This window comes from Aptenodytes patagonicus, chromosome 3 (genome assembly GCF_965638725.1).
Source record: "Aptenodytes patagonicus chromosome 3, bAptPat1.pri.cur, whole genome shotgun sequence".
In the NCBI taxonomy this organism is placed as follows: Eukaryota; Metazoa; Chordata; class Aves; order Sphenisciformes; family Spheniscidae; genus Aptenodytes; species Aptenodytes patagonicus.
Genome location: NC_134951.1, coordinates 354,426 through 372,753, shown reverse-complemented (window position 1 = coordinate 372,753; position 18,328 = coordinate 354,426). Strand labels below are relative to the sequence as shown.

Here is an 18,328-nt window from a genome sequence, read left to right as displayed (position 1 = left end):
TCAGGAGAAGTCAGCATGGCTTCACCAAGGGGAGGTTGTGCCTGGCCAACCTGATCACCTTCTGCGATGAGATGATGGGCCTGGTAGACGAGGGGAGCGCAGTGGAAGTGTGGGCTGGATGAGCAGACAGTGAGGTGCATTGAAAACTGGCTGCATGACCAGGCCCAGAGGGTGGTGATCAGTGGCACAAAGTCTAGTTGGAGGCCAGTAACGATCGGTGTACCCCAGGGGTCAATACTGGGTCCAGTCCCTTTTAACGTCTTCATTGATGATCTGGAGGATGGGGCAGAGTGTACCCTCAGCAAGTTTGTAGGTGACACCAAGCTGGGAGGAGCAGCTGTACACCAGAGGGTCGTGCTGCTCTGTAGTGCAGAGAAATCTGGACAGGCTGAAGAAATGGGCTGACAGGAACCTCGTGAAGTTCAGCAAGGGGAAGTGCAAAGTCCTGCCCCTGGGGAGGAACAACCCAATAGCACCAGTACATGCTGAGGGCCACCCAGTTGGAAAGCAGCTCAGCAGAAAAGGCCCCGGGGGGTCCTGGTGGACACCAAGTTGACTATGAATCAGCAGCGTGCCCTTGCTGCAAAGGTGACGAATGGCGGCCTGGGCTGCATTAGGAGTGTTGCCAGCAGGTGGAGGGAAGGGATCTTTCCCCTCTGCTCAGCACTGGTGAGGCCACCCCTGGAGTGCTGGGTCCAGTGCTGGGCTCCCCAGTACAAGAGAGACGTAGACAGACTGGAGAGAGTCCAGCGAGAGGCCGCTAAGATGCTGAAGGGCCTGGAGCATCCCTCCTATGAGGAAAGGCTGAGGGAGCTGGGGCTGCTCGGCCTGGAGCAGAGAAGGCTCAGGGGGATTGAATCCATGTGCATAAATACCTGCAGGGAGGGTGCCAAGAGGACAGAGCCAGGCTCTTCCCGTGGTGCCCAGTGCCAGGACCAGAGGCCATGGGCACAAACTGGACCCCAGGAGGGTCCCTCTGGACAGCGGGGGACAGTCCTCAGTGTGAGGGTGACACGGGCACAGGCTGCCCAGGGAGGTGGTGGGATCTCCGTCCCTGGAGACTCTGGTCGTGGTCCTGGGCAGCAGCTCCGGGTGGCCCGGCCGGAGCGGGGGGGTTGCACCGGGGGAACCCCAGCGGGGCCCGGCCTCCGCCGGTCTGGGGGTGTTGGGCACGAGGCCGCGGGAGCAGCGCCGGGGAGGGGGCCCGGTAACCTTGCCGGAGCCGGAGGGGGCCCCGGCCCGGCTGTCCCGGCTCCGGGGCGGGCGGCCCGCGGGGGCCAGTGGGAGACGCCTCCGCAGCACGAGGAGCCGCTGCCCGCGGCGCGGGGCTCGCGCGGGCGGCGGGGCGGGGCGCGGGCGGGGCCGCGGGGGCCGCCGGGAGCCGTGTGCGGCCGCGGCCCGTCCCGGCAGCCCCCGCGGCCCGTCCCGCCCGGCCCGGCCCGTGGCGGCGCGGGGAGATGGCGGCGGCGGGCGCGGAGGAGCGGCGCGGCGCGTGGGGCGCGGCGGGCCCCGAGCGCGGCCCCGGCCCCGGCCCCGGCCCGCTGGGCTCGCTGCTGAGCCGGCTGCCGCTGGCGCCGTCCCCGCGGCGGCGGACCGCCAGCCAGTGCAAGCCGGAGCCGCCGCTCCTGCGCACCAGCAAGCGGACCATTTACACGGCCGGGCGGCCGCCCTGGTACAGCGAGACCGGCGCGCCCGTGGACGAGGCCTTCGTCATCGGTGAGCGGCGGGCTGGGGAAGGCACGGAGACGGGGCCGGGACCCGGGCCGGGGAAGGGATGGAGCCGGGGCCGGAGCTGGGGCCGGGGAAGGGATGGAGCCGGAGCCGGGGCCGGGCCGCAGCCACCGCGGTGCCACCACCCGCTCGCCCCCAGGCCTGTGCGGCGGCAGCGCCTCGGGCAAGACGACGGTGGCGACGCGGATCATAGAGGCGCTGGACGTGCCCTGGGTCGTGCTGCTCTCCATGGACTCCTTCTACAAGGTGAGGTCCGGGACCCTGTGGGTCGGGGGGGGGGGGGCTGGCGTGGCGCTGAGCGGTGACGGTGCCCACAGGTGCTGGACGAGGGGCAGCAGGCGCTGGCAGCCCGCAGCGACTACAACTTTGACCACCCCGACGCCTTTGACTTCGAGCTGCTCGTCAGTGTCCTCCGCAAGCTCAAGAAGGGCAAGAGCGTGAAGGTGCCGGTCTACGATTTCACCACGCACAGCCGCCGCCGCGAGTGGGTGGGTGCCGCAGGGGAGCCGGGCCAGGTCCCGGGAGGGCAGGCGGGCCAGGTGCTGTGGGGAGAGCCCCCGGGAAGGGGGGGGACACACCTGCGGGGCAGGGGTAGGGAGTGCAGGGCTGTGGGGCCTGGGAGGGCAAAGGGAGAGAGGGAGGGGCGGGGGGCCATCAGGTGCGGGAGTGTCACTCTGGGGGTATTGGGGGTGTAGAGGCAGGGAGGGAGCACGGAGGCACAGAGACGGACATGGAAACAGGGGCCAGCACAGAGTTTGGGGAGAGGCTGCAGTGTGGAGCATAAAGGAGTGTAGGGAGGATGGGGGCTGGGGTTGGGCAGAGGTTTGTGGTTCTGGAGCAAGGCTCTGGGTTCTGGGTCAATGCAGGGCTGGGGTATCGAGTGCAGGGGTGATAAAAAGGGCCCTTAAAGGTTGGGTGATGTAGGATGGTTATGGGGAGTTCCGCCCATGGGTGGCGAGAGCCCAGCGTGGGTCAGGAGTTGAGGTGCTGTCTGTGCCGAGTGTTGGGGTTGCTGCAGTGTGCGTGAGGGGGGCAAGATGAGTACGGCTTTTATCTGCCCACAGAAAACGGTGTATGGGGCCAACGTCATTGTGTTTGAAGGGATACTGGCTTTTGCAAACAAGGAGTTGCTGAAGGTATCGCTGCCTGATGCGGCTGGCGGCCCATCTCGGTGCGTGGCGTGGGAGGAGGCATGCAGTGGTGTGCTGCAGGTGGGATGAGCACTGTCCTGGCCCAGCCCTCGGTGCTGCTGGGGCAGGGTGATGGCCGGGGGCTGCGGAGGGAGAGGTCACTCACCGCTTGCTGGCAGAGCACCTCCGTGTCAGAGGCTTCAGGGGAGGCAGCGCTGGATGCCATTGCTGTGGGTGGTCAGACCTGGCTGGGCTGTGGACGAGGGGAACAAGGCAGGACTGACGGGGGGCTGCATAGGGGGTGCTCACCCCTCCCAGTTTTCCAGCTCCTGGACATGAAAGTGTTTGTGGACACGGACTCTGACATCCGGCTGGTGCGGCGGCTGCAACGCGACATCATGGAACGTGGACGTGACATCGTGGGTGTCATCAAGCAATACAACAAGTTTGTGAAGCCAGCCTTCGAGCAGTACATCGAGCCAACCGTGCAGGTCGCCGACATCGTAGTGCCCAGGGGTGAGACTGCGCTGTGTTTGGCAGACCTGACCCGAGCATCAGGTGTGGGTGTCCTGGGATGGAGTTGGGTCAGCATGTGTCTGACCTGCCTTCTCCGCTCTCCTGTCAGGTGGGGAGAACTTTGTGGCCCTGGACCTCATTGTGCAGCATGTGCACAGCCAGCTGGAGAAGGTGAGGTGTGGTGGATTGCTGCTAACGCGGGCGAGGAGGATTCTGCATGCAGAGGGGAGGATGTGGCTGCTCACAGCCCTGTGCTCCTGGAGCACCCAGAGGCTCTTGGTGTTGCCTCTCTCTCTTTACAAAAGGTCTTAGCGCAGCTCTCAGGGCAGACAGAACTGCGACACGGGGGCTGGGGAAATGGAGACAGGTCTGGGTGCAGCACCTGCCCTGGCAGTGACGCCTGGCACTTGCGGTCTGGCCTGGCCTCGTTCGCCTGCTGTCTCCCTCGGTCCCAGTCAGCTCTTCTGATCTCAGCTGTCCCTACCTCGCTTGCCGCTGGCTGCGCCTCGGCAGCCCGCCCTTGCCTCCCAGCTGTGCACAGCAGTGGTTTTCCTGCTCTTGGTTTAGCTCCAGGAGAAGGGGTGGGAGTGGACTGGGGCTGCCTGGTGGCTGTGCCTGGCCGGTGCAGTGACTGGGTGTCCTTTCTTTCCCCTTTTGCCACGCTGGATGACTCTGCTCTACCACCCAGCGCGAGATCACTGTCAGGTATGTGAGGACCCTGCCAGCCGCAGAGGGGCCGGTTCCTGGGCTGGGGGTGGAGGGCTGTCAGCACCCGCTCTTCTCTGAGTTCTGCCTCTCTTTCACGAGTGGTGTTCCCCAGGGCTCAGTACTGGGGCCGGTCTTGTTCAGTATCTTTATCGATGATCTGCATGAGGGGATTGAGTGCACCCTCAGTCAGTTTGCAGACAACACCAAGTTGGGCGGGAGTGTTGATCTGCTCGAGGGTAGGAAGGCTCTGCAGAGGGACCTGGACAGGCTGGATCGATGGGCCCAGGCCAACTGGATGAGGTTCAACAAGGCCAAGTGCCGGGTCCTGCACTTCGGCCACAACAACCCCATGCAACGCTACAGGCTTGGGGAAGAGTGGCTCGAAAGCTGCCTGTCGGAAAAGGACCTGGGGTGCTGGTCGACAGCCGGCTGAACATGAGCCGGCAGTGTGCCCAGGCGGCCAAGAAGGCCAATGGCATCCTGGCCTGTATCAGCAATAGTGTGGCCAGCAGGAGCAGGGAAGTGATCGTGCCCCTGTACTCGGCCCTGGTGAGGCTGCACCTCGAATACTGTGTTCAGTTTTGGGCCCCTCACTACAAGAAGGACGTCGAGGTGCTGGAGCGTGTCCAGAGAAGGGCAACGAGGCTGGTGAGGGGTCTGGAGAACAAGTCTGATGAGGAGTGGCTGAGGGAACTGGGACTGTTTAGCCTGGAGAAAAGGAGGCTGAGGGGAGACCTCATCGCTCTCTACAACCACCTGAAAGGAGGTTGTAGCGAGGTGGGTGTTGGTCTCTTCTCCCAAGTAACTAGCGATAGGATGAGAGGAAATGGCCTCAAGTTGTGCCAGGGGAGGTTTAGATTGGACATGAGGAAAAATGTCTTTACTGAAAGAGTGGTGAAACATTGGAACAGGCTGCCCAGGGAAGTGGTTGAGTCCCCATCCCTGGAAGTATTTAAAAGACGAGTAGAAGCGGCACTTAGGGACATGGTTTAGTGGGCATGGGGGTGTTGGGTCAACGGTTGGACTCGATGATCTTAGAGGTCTCTTCCAACCTTAATGATTCTGTGATTCTATGATTCTTCTCTGTCCCTGCTGGCCACGGCTTTGCTGAGATGCCTGAGCATGGCCGCTCTGCGTGCAGTTTCTTGGGGGGTGTCTCGCTGTGGCTGCAGGCTCCTGTGTAACCCATCCCACAGCAGCTATGCTTGACTTGTGTGACTGGCTCCCTGCGCTGCTCCTGTCCCTTTCTGGAGCATGGTTCCTGCCCTGAATGTTGGAGTGCTCCAGGCTGCTCCCTTCTATGGGAGAAGTGCCCTGGACAGTCCTCCCTGTTCTCTGGGACACTGTGTAGGCAGCCTCAGTAGGAGAGTCCTCGTACCTCAGTGCAGCCAAAGCAGCCCTGTCCCAGGATACGTAGCAAGGTCTTGCTTGTGCAGAGCAGCTGCTCCCGCTCCCCAGGTGCTGGCAGAGGCTCGTGTGTGCGGAGGCTGCTGACAGCTGGATTTGTGGTCAGGGGAGGTTTGCCCCAGTTTTGCGGGCTGGTACTGCGTTGGAATCTCATACCTGGTATCAGATGTGGGGCTTTCCTAGAGATCAGAGCGGGAAGGCCAAGCGCTTTCTGGTGTCCAGCCTGTGCAGTAGGTTCTCTGGGAGGAGTCTTCCTTCGGTCGGGGGCCGTGCCCTACTCTGAGGGGGTCCAGCACAGTGACTCTGTGTGCATGTGCTGTGCAGCTCTGATCACTGCTTCCTTGTTGCAGGGCAGCTCTGGCCTCTGCCCACCAAGGGCAGCCCCTGCCAAAGACGCTGAGTGTCCTGGAGAACACGCCGCAGGTGCGAGGCATGCACACCATCATCAGGTAGGTCCCTGCCTCCTTCAGGATTTCTTCTGTGTCCCTCACAGAAGGGCTGTTTTGTAGGATCACACTACAAAACCTGGCGTGAGTTTTTTTTCCTCTGCCTTTAGAGCTTCAGATATAGGTGTTTTCTTGGAGCAGAACTGCTGAACAGAGCTGGCTCTGGCCTGTGGACACTTTTTTGGTGACAAGACCTTGGCGCATCTGCCCTGGGGTGACTTCTGAGCCACGGGCAGGTTTTTCTTACGATGAGAGGAGACTGGTTAGCTCTTTCCTAGCTGGAGTACAGGCCTAGTGGCTGGTGGCACGGGGTGAGGTGCCCTTGCTGCCCTTCTCCTGAGGCACTTGGTTTTAGAGCCAGCTTACAGAAGGGACCCAGCCTGCTGCTTCCATGACTTTGCCGCTCACTTGATCTTTTCATTCCCCACCGATGCTCCTTTTTTCCAGGTGACAGTAGCATTAGTGTAGGGTCAAGAGCTGAATCCTGTGAGACTACTAAGACGTTCCTTGTTACTGCGGTTGCAGAAGCTTGCAGCCTCTGTCTGCATTTCTGTCACTGGGTTATAAAACAGAAAGGGGATGCTGAGCTTAGCAGGACTCTTCTCCTGCGCCTGCTCACACTATGGCTGGCTACCGGCGCCCATGTGTTGGTTTGGAGAATGTAACCTCATGACCGTGTGCAGGCTGTGCACCTCCTTGTAGGAAGCAAGGTGTTCCTTTTCCAGGCTCCTCCTGTGACTCCTCTCTGTTGAAGCGCAGGCTCCAAAGGTGGATCACAACAGTAAAAGCCAGGTGATGTGCCTCGCCAGGTGATGTGGCACCTTATGTGCACTGGGCAGGGACCTGTGCCAGTGTCTGAAGCCCACGTACCTCATGCCTAGGCTGTGGACTTCTAGTAGCTCTGTGTTCAGGTCCAGCTAAGGGAACTCTGGAGCAGATAGGACCATGTCCCTCCAGCGTCGTCTTGCTGCAGTGCTCTGGCAGTGGCTTCTTCATGGCCTGAGATGATTTTTCTAGCTCATCTGCTGTCTGTGCGCTCAGTGGTAGATGAAGGTCGAAGGGAGATCCTGGGGGAACAGCACCTCCAGAGGCTGAATGTTGTTTGCTTGCAAAGGAGCAGTTTTCCCTTACCCTGGGTTATGCAGGGAGAGAAGAATGCAAGTCTTTGTGTGGCAGCCTGCCCCGCCTCTAGCCTTCCTGTTCACAGGCTCTGGCACGGACTTTTTACCTAGGGCTCCTCCTGTTCCCTCAGGAAAGCCAACAGCTTGATGCTGGTATGTGCTGCTCTCAGACGAACATGAGCCTTGGCTGATCTGTTAGCAGTGCCAAGGGCCAGGTTTGACCAGCCCTTGCCCCGAAGGGACAGCACTGTGGGCGGGCACTGAATCCTCTCTCATCTGTAGCTGCTGTTCCCATCTTCCTCCATGAAGTCTGCATCCTTTTGCCTTGCTGGGAATGGCCTGTTGTGCCTCCGCCTTTATGCCACAAGCGTCTAATAACCTTAATCTGCTTAGGCTTAGGAGTTTGTTCAGCTGCCCCGGGGAGGGAGGGGGTCAAACCCATGCAGGCTGTGGTTGGAGTCCAGCAGCGCCGCTGATCTCGAGTTACTGTAGCAGCACTGTGCTTCTGGAGCTGGCTGGTGTGAGCGGCAGGGCTGTGGGAAGGCGGACTTTGCCTCTTCCAGATGGTAAATGAAAAATACCACATTTATGAGGGGCGTTGACTTGGCCTGTCAGCCACCCCCTCAAATCCTGCTGCAGCCCAAGAAAGCAAGGAAAGCTCAAGCAGTGCTGTTACTAAGATCTCTAAGCTGAGGAACTCTTCTGGTAAAAAGTTCTGTATTCAGCAACAGCAAGGCAGCTTGTATTTCTGGTGCTTGTAGGTGATACTTGGCAGTGCTCATTTGCTTCTGCGTGACTTCAGCATGGTGTGGAACTGTTAATGGTCCTCATGCGTGACTCTCTGGGCTTCCCTCTGCTCCAGAGGCGCTGCTGCATGCCTGCTGACATTCTCCTGGGCTCCCTGGAGAGGTCCAGACTGGCAGGGGATCAAATGCATGCCTTTTGCCAAGCTTCCTGCATCTCGGTGCGTGAAGTTACTGTGTCTTGGCAAATCTGATCTCTCGTCTTCATTCTGGCTGCCACGGTGCTGTCAGCCCCTTTCCGCAGTGGCGGCTCTTGTGGAGTGCTGGTGCTCCTACCAGTACTGCCTTTTGGAGTGCCTTGGCACACCAAACCAGGCATCTGTGGTTGTATGAGAGCTGTGAACCAGGATTTCCCTCCAGCCTCCCTTTTTCCATCCTGCCTTTCCCAGTGCGGCTCCCTTGGAGACAGCCTGTTGATCTCGGCTTGCCAGGCTGCTGCTGGCCAACGTTGTTTCCCTGTTGTTCAACACTGGAGGCTCTTCTGTGCTTCAGCCTTCTGTCTCTGAGGGCCCTCCTGGAAGATTATGTTGTGGCAGCAGATGAGCATCTCACTGAGTATAGTCATGGCAAATTCAGGCTTGGCATCTCGGGGAGAAGTGGTTTCCAGAGTGATTTTCTGTTATTGTGGAGAGGCGGAAACTGAAAAATAGTACTGCACTAGAGTAGCTGAATGATTTTATTCATGATCAGGCTGAAGATGGACAGTGTAATAAGGGTATGGGTCATATCTTCCAACTTACAAGACGCTTCGGTATCGGCTCCAGATCGCCAGAGTCAATAGGAGCATTTTGTGCCACCCATCAGGACTCTGCAGGGCCTGAACAGTCCTTTCTGCCCCCCAACAGCGCTGAAGCATCTCTGTCTCTCTCTGCCACAGGAGAACGGCAGTTCCTTTCCACCGCTTGCATCTTGGTACCCACACGCTCGTGGAAAGGCTCCGGGACATCCCCTGCGGCACAGCCTGTGGGTGGTGTGGGTCACCTGCCTCTCTTAGCAAGTTTGCTCTGGCCTGAGCCTTTGGACTTTGTGCTCTGGCAGGACATGTTGTCCTGCGCTGGAGCTGCCCTTGAGAAGCCTGTGGCTGTTGGTGCTTCAGTGAGGGGCAGAGTGAGGTGCTCCCTGCGTGCTGGGCAGTTACCAATGCCAGAGAAGGTGGTTCAGACATGAAACCTGTCCATGCTCAAGTTTCCCAGGGGCCTGAATGCGATGGCTGGCTTTCAGCTACAGACAGTCCTATTCGTGAGCTAAGCTGACACCATGTTCAGGCTCCCAGCCAGGTGCTTGCTGGTCCCTGTCAGGCCAGCCGGTGCTTTCCTGCCATCTCCTGCTGAGAGTGCCAGGGAAGATCGAGGTTCTCAGGAGCTGCTGGCTGCAGTGCTGCTGTGCCCAGCTGTGGGCTCCCGGCTTGTGGGAGTGTGCGCGCTGCCCGTGGTTCGGCTGCCCCCTCCACTGAGAGGGTGGGCAGAGCCTGGAGCAGTGCGTGCCCTCAGGCTTCGCCTGGGCAATGGCAGGAGGGTCCGAGCCCATGCTGTTACATGGAGGGGTGAGCGGGCCTGGTGTGCAGACAGCGGCGTCCCCTTTGGGAGCGCTCTTAGCAGTCAGAGAGCGGGATCGCTCCAGCCGTGCCTCCATGCCGTGGGGAGGGTCCTCCGCTGCTGTTGCAGGATGTCAGGGCTGCCCTCCCTTGCAGCACCCCTTCCCCCTTGCATCATCGACGGTTGCTTGTCCCCTGGGTGAGGAGAAGTTTCTCGGTTGTCTTTGTGTCTGCCCAAAAAGGGAGGCATGCTGGGGCTTTCGCGGTGCAGGGACCGAGGATACTCCTCCATCCCCGGGACGCCTTTTGGAGGCTGCGGAGGAACTTGCCTCTGTGGGAGCACCGACGGGCCTGTCCCACCCAGGTCGGAGGCTGGCCGGGATGGCCAACTGTGCCCGTCCATGGCAGAGTGGCCCCGGGGCCAACAGGGCCAGTGTGGGACTTGTCAGGGACAGCTGGCTGGGAGAGACTGCCCGTGGAGGCAGGGCTGCTGCCGGGCTTGCGCACCTGGAGCTCGGGCGGTGCTTCAGAAGCTACCGAGGGTGAGCATGTGGGTGAAGCCCACCCGTGGGGGAGCACGTGTGCTGACAGCCCACGCTGAAGAGCTGTAGGCAAGGGCGCCTGTTTCTCCCAGACCAGAACTGATTTTCCGACGTCCCTGGGAGGGCCGCACTGTCCCCTGGCTTGTTGGAATTGTCCACGTTAGTCAGGTTTTCTGGTAATTGCAGAGCTCTTGGGTGCGAGCTACCCAGGTCTGTCTGCAAAAATATCTCGGGATGGTAGTGACTGTTTATCCTTCTCCTGAGCACTGTTGGCTGGGCTGTCTGTCATCGTGGTGAGATGTGAGGTGTGAGAAGTGGCAGATGATGTCTTAAAATACAGAGTAAAAATATTCAATATCCTTCTGCCTCTTCTGGACTGTTGCCAGTTCCACCTCTTCCATCTGGAAACTGGCAAATGTCTGTAGGGTTCCTTTGTTTCTTACGTTCTCCAGAAAATACCAGGGGTGTACACAGGCTGCACTGCTTTAAACACAGGTCACAGAAGAGAAAAGAGGTTTCAGCTGCATCTTGTTAACCACAGTCCTTCGGTGTCAGTCTGCCTCTTGGTTATTGTTCAGCCAGGGAGCCAGAAGCTTGTTCTTGACGGTTCTCCAGTAAAATGACACTTACGTTACAACCTGCTACTTACTCTTTTGCCAAAGCAGCCACAGACTGAGAGAGGTATAGATGGACACTGGTGGATCTTTATGGTCACGTTTTAAATGACAAACAAATTGCAGATTCTCCTCCTTTTCCTGCTGAGCAACCTCTTGCTGTAGGTACTTTGCCTTCAGGCACTTGACACTGACAGTGCTGGTGGAGGACCTGTTCTGCTCAGCTGAAAATATCCTCTGAGTAACATGGGACTGGGACGGTTCTGCCTGTCCTTAAGTGAAGCGCTGTACACGCTCGTGTTACTGTGCTTTGAGAACCGTGTGTTGCAGGAAATGCAAGGTTTTGTGCATGATGAACGAGTTAGACTACAACACGGATGTGTGCTGATGGTCAAAACGCTCCCAATAAGAAAAGCCAGCCTCTTTCCCCCTCTGCCCCTGGCACTGGGATTAGCACGCAGGCGCATACAGTTGGCTTTACTCCTCCTGAAGGAGAAGGGGAGGTTTCCTGTGAATTACAATCTCATTGTGGTTTTATTCTGTTTTCTATTTATTTTATTTATTTTGTTTCTTGCTGCCCTCAGCACTTCAGTGTTGTGATGAGCTAATGCCAGGTATTTCCAAATCTGTCTGGTTCCTGGCAGTAGTTTATCTCTGACTTGGTACGTAAACGGAGAGGAGTTGAGAACGCGTCAGATGTTTTCCCATTACCGATGTCAGGTAACCCAGCTACTCTTGGCCGTGGTGCAGTCTGGTCTTTTCCACGTTGAGGTGCTCCTGGAGCCAGCTGTCCTGCTGTGCCGTGGACCGTCCTGGGTGTGCTCCTGTTCCACCTTGTGTTCCCCTGACAGGGCCCGTGCAAAACACTTGCCGCTTGCTCCTGAGTTTCTGTTGCCCCAAGAACTGATGGTGCTGCCTGACGTTCTGCGGCTCCCACCCCCCCTGTTTTTCTCCTGGCTCTTTCCACGTAGTCAGCAGTTATGTCCTAAATCTCCAGCCCTGCAAATCCTCAGCAGAGATTCAGCAGCGATTAGAGGTCATGCTCGGAGCGAGTAATGCTGCAACTCTACGCTTGCTTCTCAGGCACCTGCCTCATCTCTGTTCAGGGTCAGGATGTACATCTACACCAGGCTACTCATGTTATGCTCACTTATCCCTCCTTTTTGCTGTTGGCTTTATTCACTTTGCTAGTCTAGCTAGCCCACCATGCAGAGTCAGCTCTGAACTGTCCCGTGTCCCGAAGAGGACTGAGCAGCATCGCGTGGCATCCTTTCACTTTATCTGATCTGTGTGATCTGCTGCAGGCTTTGTGTCCCCCTTCCAGGGGAACTGAACACATTTCTTGACCATGTGATCCTTTCTAGACAGCACCTTAGGTCTTCAGCAAGCCCTGAAACATCAATGATTACTGACTGTGTCTCCTCCCCAAGAGCTTCCAGGTTCCCACGGACTGCGCTCTGTTCATGCCAGCCTTTCTCTAGAGCCCCATTTGCCATCTGCGGGGTGGAGCAGGGACTCTGCTCGTCTCACGTGGGTGTCCTCCCTCAACAGGAACAAGGACACGACAAGGGACGAATTCATCTTCTACTCCAAGCGCCTGATGAGGCTGTTGATTGAACATGCCCTTTCCTTTCTGCCACTGAAGGTGAGCAACCACCCCTCAGGGCCATGTCTCTTCCCTCCTGAGCCCCCGGGCCATGCGGGGGCCCAGCTTCATCCACACTCCCTTCTCCTCCCCTTTCTGCAGTCGGTCACTGTGGAGACGCCCCAGGGGACAATGTACGAAGGAAAGCGGTTCCACAGGCAGAGGGTGAGACATTGTCCTGGCCCCTTTCTCCCCACAAGCACGCGGCTGACCCATCTCGGGTTGGCACTGACTAGGAAAAACTGGTGGCTCCTGGGGTCCGTCCCTGTGCAGACGAGCTGCTCGGCAGGGCTTGTTCCCCCCCTCCCATGGTGCTGGAGCCTCAGGAGCTCACTGGAGCGGCTGCTTCCCTTGCGCAGCACCAGGCAGACGTGTTCTTGTCCCTTCCCCAGATCACAGGCGTGTCCATCCTGCGAGCAGGGGAGACCATGGAGCAGGCCCTCACTGCTGTGTGCAAGGACATCCGCCTGGGCAAGATCCTGATCCAGACCAACCACGACACGGGGGAGCCTGAGGTGAGCGGCGCCCACTGCCCTGGCCCAGAGCCCCCCAGCACCGCGGGATGGGTGACCACCTCTCCTTCCCTCCTTAGCTCCACTACCTGCGCCTTCCCAAGGAGATCAGTGAGGACTACGTCATCCTCATGGACAGCACCGTCTCCACGGGAGCCGCGGCCATGATGGCAGTGCGCGTCCTGCTGGTGAGGGGCCGGGGGCAGTGAGGTGTGGGGTGGGGGTGTGTGGCCCTCCTGGCACTGGCCAGGCTCTCACAGCTCTGCGTGCTGCAGGATCATGACGTGCAGGAGGACAGGATCTTCCTGCTGTCGCTGCTGATGGCAGAGATGGGGGTGCACTCCGTGGCCTATGCCTTTCCCCGTGTCCACATCATCACCACTGCCGTAGACAAGAGGATCAACGAGGAATTCCACATCATCCCAGGCATTGGTGAGGGCGGAGAAGGGTGTGTTCATCGCCCTGGCAGTCTGGTGGGGTGCCCTCTGGGCACACTGTGGGAGCCCTGGGGGGGTGGAATTGTGACGGGGCCAGTGCTGCCATTGCCTCACTCTGTCCCCTCGTCCTTCAGGTAACTTTGGGGACAGATACTTCGGCACTGACGGCCCCTCTGCCTGGTGTGAGAGCGATGGCATGGACTGCTGAGCTGGCTGGCCCCTGGGCCACCAGCAGGGCTGGCCATGGGGCCGGCCCCCCGCCTCCGCCCTGAGGAGGGGCTCCGAGCTGCCAGCCTGTGCCCACCCACCCGCAGCACAGTCCTGCCAGCCCCCGGCTCTCCTGCCCCGCAGGATGAGCCCTTTGCTGCCAGCCTCTCCCTCCACCCTGCAGGAGCGGCCCCTTGCGGGGTCAATCCTCCCCTCCGAGGAGGGATGGAGGGAGGGATGGCAGCTCCTACAGCCCATGGGGGAGGGGGGGGTGGGGGGTGTTCCTCCCCCTCCACAACCTGCCTCTGTGTCCCAGGGCGGCTGTGCCTGTGGGAGGGAGAGGTGGTCTCCCCGGGGCCTGTGCCTGAGGGGCCGGTCACCCTCTTCCCTGGGGAGGAGGGGGACGGGGTCCGGTCCCCTCAAGGCTTCCTCCAGGCCCTAGCTGGGCACTGGCCAGGCTCCCTTGCTGGAATCTGTATTTATTTGTATTTATTTTGAGCAGCTGCCCACCTGGCTGTCCAGCAGGGCAGGCTAGCTACTTGAAAAACATCAGGGATTGGGGATCTCCTCAAGGAACCACCTTGTCCCCACCTATCTGACACTCCATCCCCTCCCTGCCCCGGCCAGGCCCCGCGTGGGCTCTGGGCTGGCTGGCAGTGCTGGGAGGGCAGGGGCTGCCTTCGGCCCCCGTGCCAGCGGGAGGGTTTGATATTCAAACACTCTCCCACTGTCGTCCCAGCCCCTGGACAGCCGGGGCTGTCCAACTCCGCAAGGGTGGGCCCCGCGGGCTCCTTGGTGCCCAGCATCCCAGGGGTGGCGAGGGAGGCTGGCTCGGCTGTGGGGCCGTGGTCTGCCCAGCCGCCGCCGCCCTTGTTGCTCAGGTTCTTTGAAAGGGCAGCAGTGGCCTCATGTCCCCCTCGGAGGCAGCGGGAACGCCTCCGGAGCAGGGTCTGTCTGCCTTGGGGTCCAGGGCCTGGCCTGTACCCCCCCTTTGCTGGCTGAAGAGGCTCTGCTGCACCCCCAGCCCCGGGGCGCTGCCCCCTCCCCGCTGCCCCAGCTGCCTTTGTTTTGTACCCCAATAAAGGAGCAGCGCGACCCCTGGGGCTGCTGCCTGCCGCCTCCTGCCTGTCGCCTCGCACCGGGGCTGGGCAACACGGGGACGGGCGGGGGACGCTGCCCATCGTGGGGGCGTCACCGTGGGCGTGATGGGGATGTCGCCACATGCTGGGGGTGCTGGAGCGGGTGAGAGGGGTGTCACCACGCGTGTGGGGTGTGTGATGGGGGTGTCGCCGTGTGTGTGTGGGGGGGCTCTGTGAGAGGGGTGCCACCGCGCCGCGGGGGGAGGCCGGGCCCAGGGCGCGCACAGGCCGCGGGGCCGGCGCCTGCGCAGAGCGGTGGGCGGAAGCGGCGGCGGGGGCCGGGCCGGGCCGGGGCGGTCGGTGGCGCCGTCCCCCTCCGCGGGGCGCGGGCGCCATGGCGGAGCCCGGGCGGCCGCAGCGGAAGCTGTCGCGGGTCGGGGAGAGCCTCTACCGCGTCCTGGGCCTGCAGAAGGGCAGCTCCCCCGAGGAGATCAAGAAGGCCTACCGGTACGGCGGGGCACGGACCGGGGGCGAGGCGGCGAGGCCGAGGGGAGCGCCCCAAGGGCGAGGCGGTGCGGTGGACCGTCCCAGGGGAAGGGAGGCCGGGGGCCCCGTCCCGGGGGTGAGGCGGTGCGGGCCGGGGGGGCCCGTCCCGGGGGTGAGGCCGGGGGATCAGCCCTGGAGTCAGGTGTGCAGGGGCCGGCCCGGGGACAAGGCGGTGCAGGGACCGTCCGGGCGGTGAGGCGGGGGGGGGGGGGGGGGCCGTGCCGGGGGGGGCCAGGCGTGTGGGGCCCGTCCCGGGCCTGTCCTATCCCCAGTGCCCCGCAGGAAGCTGGCACTCAAGTACCACCCGGACAAGAACCCCGATGACCCGGCGGCAGCCGAGCGCTTCAAGGAGATCAACAGCGCCCACGCCACGCTGAGCGACGAGGACAAGCGCCGCCTCTATGACCAGTATGGCTCCCTGGGGCTCTATGTGGCCGAGCAGTTCGGTGACGATGCCGTCAAGCACTACTTCCTCATGTCCAAGTGGTGGTTCCAGGTGAGCCCTGCCCTGCTGCCGCGGCCCTGCCCAGCCTGTCCTCCGTGCAGGGCGTCGCCGGGGCCACCGTGATGGGGGCCTGGCTGCTGGCAGGACTCGGGTGGTCTCACAGGGGCTGCCATCCCCTCCTCTGCAGGCCCTGGCTTTGTGCTGTGGTGCTCTCACCTGCTGCTGCTGCTGCTGTTGCTGCTTCTTCTGTTGTGGGACATGCTGCCCGCCGAAGGAGGACGAGTCCTACAAGTACGTCGACCCCAAGGACCTGGAGGCGCAGATGCGCGCGGAGGACAGTGGTGAGTCGGGCTGTCTGCGTCTGTCTCGAGCCCCAGCAGCTGAGACCACCTGGCTTTGTCTTGTGTGGGGCTCTGGTGGGGCTCTCCCCGTCTCATCTCACGTGGGGGTTGGAGCTCTGGCTTGAGGCTCAGATCTGACTTAGCTACATCTCTTGCTTAACAGCCAGCCCTCAGTGTTTCCTGTCTGGACCAGGGCTGGTGACGGTGGTGGAGGGAACCACTGCACAGACCATGGGGCTGCCTTTTCCTTCCTTGTTTTCCCCTGGGAAGGGCTCCCTGGAGTCCCTGCAAGGGTCTGCGGCTGAGAGACACTTCGGCCCATGCCCTCCTGGGGAGGGAGCATGGGGAGAGCAGCTGTGCTCCAGGCTGGCTTTGTTCCCTGGGCGCTGGCCATACTGGTGTCTACGGGGACTGCCACTGGGTCACTTCTGCAGGTTTCCGTGGGGCGGAGGGCACTGCTGCATGGCTGTGTGCTGGTTAGAGGCTTGGGAGCCTTGATCTGTGGGAGCCTTCATGAGGGTGTTGGGATGTCCCAGATACCTGCTCGCTGGTACCATAAGACGGGGCTGAGCCACTGATCTGTAGCTCTTCTTTTTCAGATCCGCAGATACCTGTTGTGGCGCAGCCCCCACCTGCCAGCGTGGAGCCCTTGCCAGCTGTCAGCACCAGGACCGATGCCTGAGGCTGGCGTCAGTCCCACCAGCTCCCCCAGGACTCCAGGCATGGATCCTCCTTTGGGACTGTCACTTTCCGGGACCCCGGTCACGCCACCCGGGGTGGTTCTCCAGCCTCAAGGTGGCTAGAATCTCAGGTTAATTTGGCCAGCATCAACGCAGAGGCCCTTCTGCCGCTGCTTGAGCTCCAGGGTGATGCCCCTGTCTCCCAGCACTGGTGGTGGAGGTGGCCTGGAGCTGTGCTGCTGCGCCCCATCCCCAGTGCCTCGCCTGCTGCTGTGCCCCGGCCCGGCCCTGGGCACTGGCAGCCGGCCCGAGCAGCTGCAGGTGGAGACCTCTCCGGGCCAGGCTCTGTAGCTTACGAGAGGTAGCTGAGCGTGTCCGAGACCATTAGCACTGTAACCTCTGGGGCTGGGCTGAGCCCGCTACCCGCCCTCACAGGGACCCTCCTGATGGATGCTGGGTGCCAAATGCTGCTTGTGGGGTTGGGGTGCCACCTTCTGTACCCCCTTCCTCTCTGCCCTGCCACAGCCCAGGGGCACTGGCTGCACCCCACGCTCGCTGCTGCTGGCAGGCTCCCTGCAGGGCTGGGCCCAGTACAGGCACTTTCCTTGGGTTTGTATAGGTTTTATGGGCACCATTAAAGGATGACAGGAGGGGAGCATGTTTCTGTGTGGTCTCTGTCCCATCAGGGGCTGCCTGAACACTGCAGCAGGATGTGCCTCTGCCTGGCCCTGCCCTGTGCTGGGGGGGGGGGCTGTGGCCATGGGTCCCACGGGGGGGGTGGGCTGAGCGGGGTCTGGAGTAGGCAGGTTGTGTCCCAAGTGCTGCTTGGGGGGTGCTTTCTCGCGGGGGTGAGCATTGCTCTGTCTCCTGTCACCTTCCTGGGACAGCTCTGTGTCCCCCAGCCAGTGCTGGCTCCCACAGGGCTGTGCTTTTCCCCCTCCTCGCTGCTGCAGTGTGTAGGGCAGCAGCAGCCTGGCCAGGCACCCTGGTCCTGTTGGGGCGTTCGTGGGGACTGTCCCCACTCCTCCCGCTGCTGACATGCTGTGTGGTGCTGTCCCTGTCTCCCTGCGGCCCCATGGGAGATGGCTGTCCTGGGCAGGAGCAACGGTGCTGTGGCGGTGCAGCTTGGGCCGACCCTGCTTCTGGGAGCAGCTCCCCTGGCCCTGGGGCTCTTTCCACTGTGTGTGCCAGCTGATGGCTCAGTGCGTGGGTCCTGCCGTGCTGTGCTGCCCCGGAGCCCTGCTCCCTGCTCGGGCAGGGCTGCCAGCTGCCCGGCCAGGCTTGCCAACTCCTGCCGTGCTCTCTCGGGAGCTGTGGCCCTGCTGAGGAGTGGGGCTGGATGGTGCTGCCCCATCCTAGGGGGGAGAGGGGCAAGGGGGACGTAGCGAGACCTTGGCCCTTCCCTCCCACTCCCCCAGGCAGCAGCCTCTGCCCACAGCTGCACGGGCACTGTCTCACCCCCTAAATATAGCTGGAGCGTCAGGGCGAGTGGTGGGACGGGGATGTTCCTGGCACTGTCCCTCCTGGGCGCCCTTCCATGCTGCTGTTTGGGGGCGCTGGTGCTGGACAGGGTCTGCAGGGCCTGGAGGACCCCGGCCTGCACCCGGCCCCGCTGCTTGCAGGGGAGAGCATGCACCTCCCAGCGACAGCCCAGCAGCTCTGCTCTCCCCGGGCCCTGCTCTCTGCCTAGTGCTGTGCACCCCACGCCAGCCTGCCCCGGCCACCCAGGGTCTGGCGGGACGGGGCCCCAGCCCCTTGTCCTCCCCGGGCAGGAGGCGGCCGGGGAGCCCTGCGGAGCCCCCGGGGAGAAGCGCTGCTCGTCCCAGGGGAGCGGGGCTCTGCCCAGGCCGAGGGCTCAGGGCTGGGCGGGACGGGCACGGCGGG

At 61.6% G+C, this 18,328-nt stretch overlaps 2 protein-coding genes across 2 annotated transcripts; both read left to right on the top strand.

Annotated features, from left to right (window-relative positions):
• The first annotated feature begins 1,457 nt into the window (after positions 1-1,457).
• On the top strand, positions 1,458-14,456 carry LOC143157633 (uridine-cytidine kinase-like 1). Its single transcript, XM_076332428.1, has 14 exons — positions 1,458-1,716; positions 1,871-1,977; positions 2,049-2,219; positions 2,796-2,867; positions 3,188-3,377; positions 3,487-3,548; positions 4,066-4,082; positions 5,843-5,941; positions 12,104-12,197; positions 12,300-12,362; positions 12,590-12,712; positions 12,790-12,897; positions 12,985-13,141; positions 13,281-14,456. The coding sequence occupies exons 1-14, from the start codon at positions 1,458-1,460 to the stop codon at positions 13,352-13,354; spliced, it is 1,596 nt and encodes a 531-aa protein (XP_076188543.1). The 3' UTR covers positions 13,355-14,456.
• Positions 14,457-14,788: 332 nt separating this feature from the next.
• Positions 14,789-17,099, top strand: DNAJC5G (DnaJ heat shock protein family (Hsp40) member C5 gamma). The gene is made up of 4 exons (XM_076335357.1): positions 14,789-14,939; positions 15,261-15,474; positions 15,611-15,764; positions 16,364-17,099. Exons 1-4 carry the CDS (start codon positions 14,827-14,829, stop codon positions 16,444-16,446), a joined length of 564 nt encoding a protein of 187 aa, XP_076191472.1. The 5' UTR covers positions 14,789-14,826; the 3' UTR covers positions 16,447-17,099.
• The last annotated feature ends 1,229 nt before the right edge of the window (positions 17,100-18,328 follow it).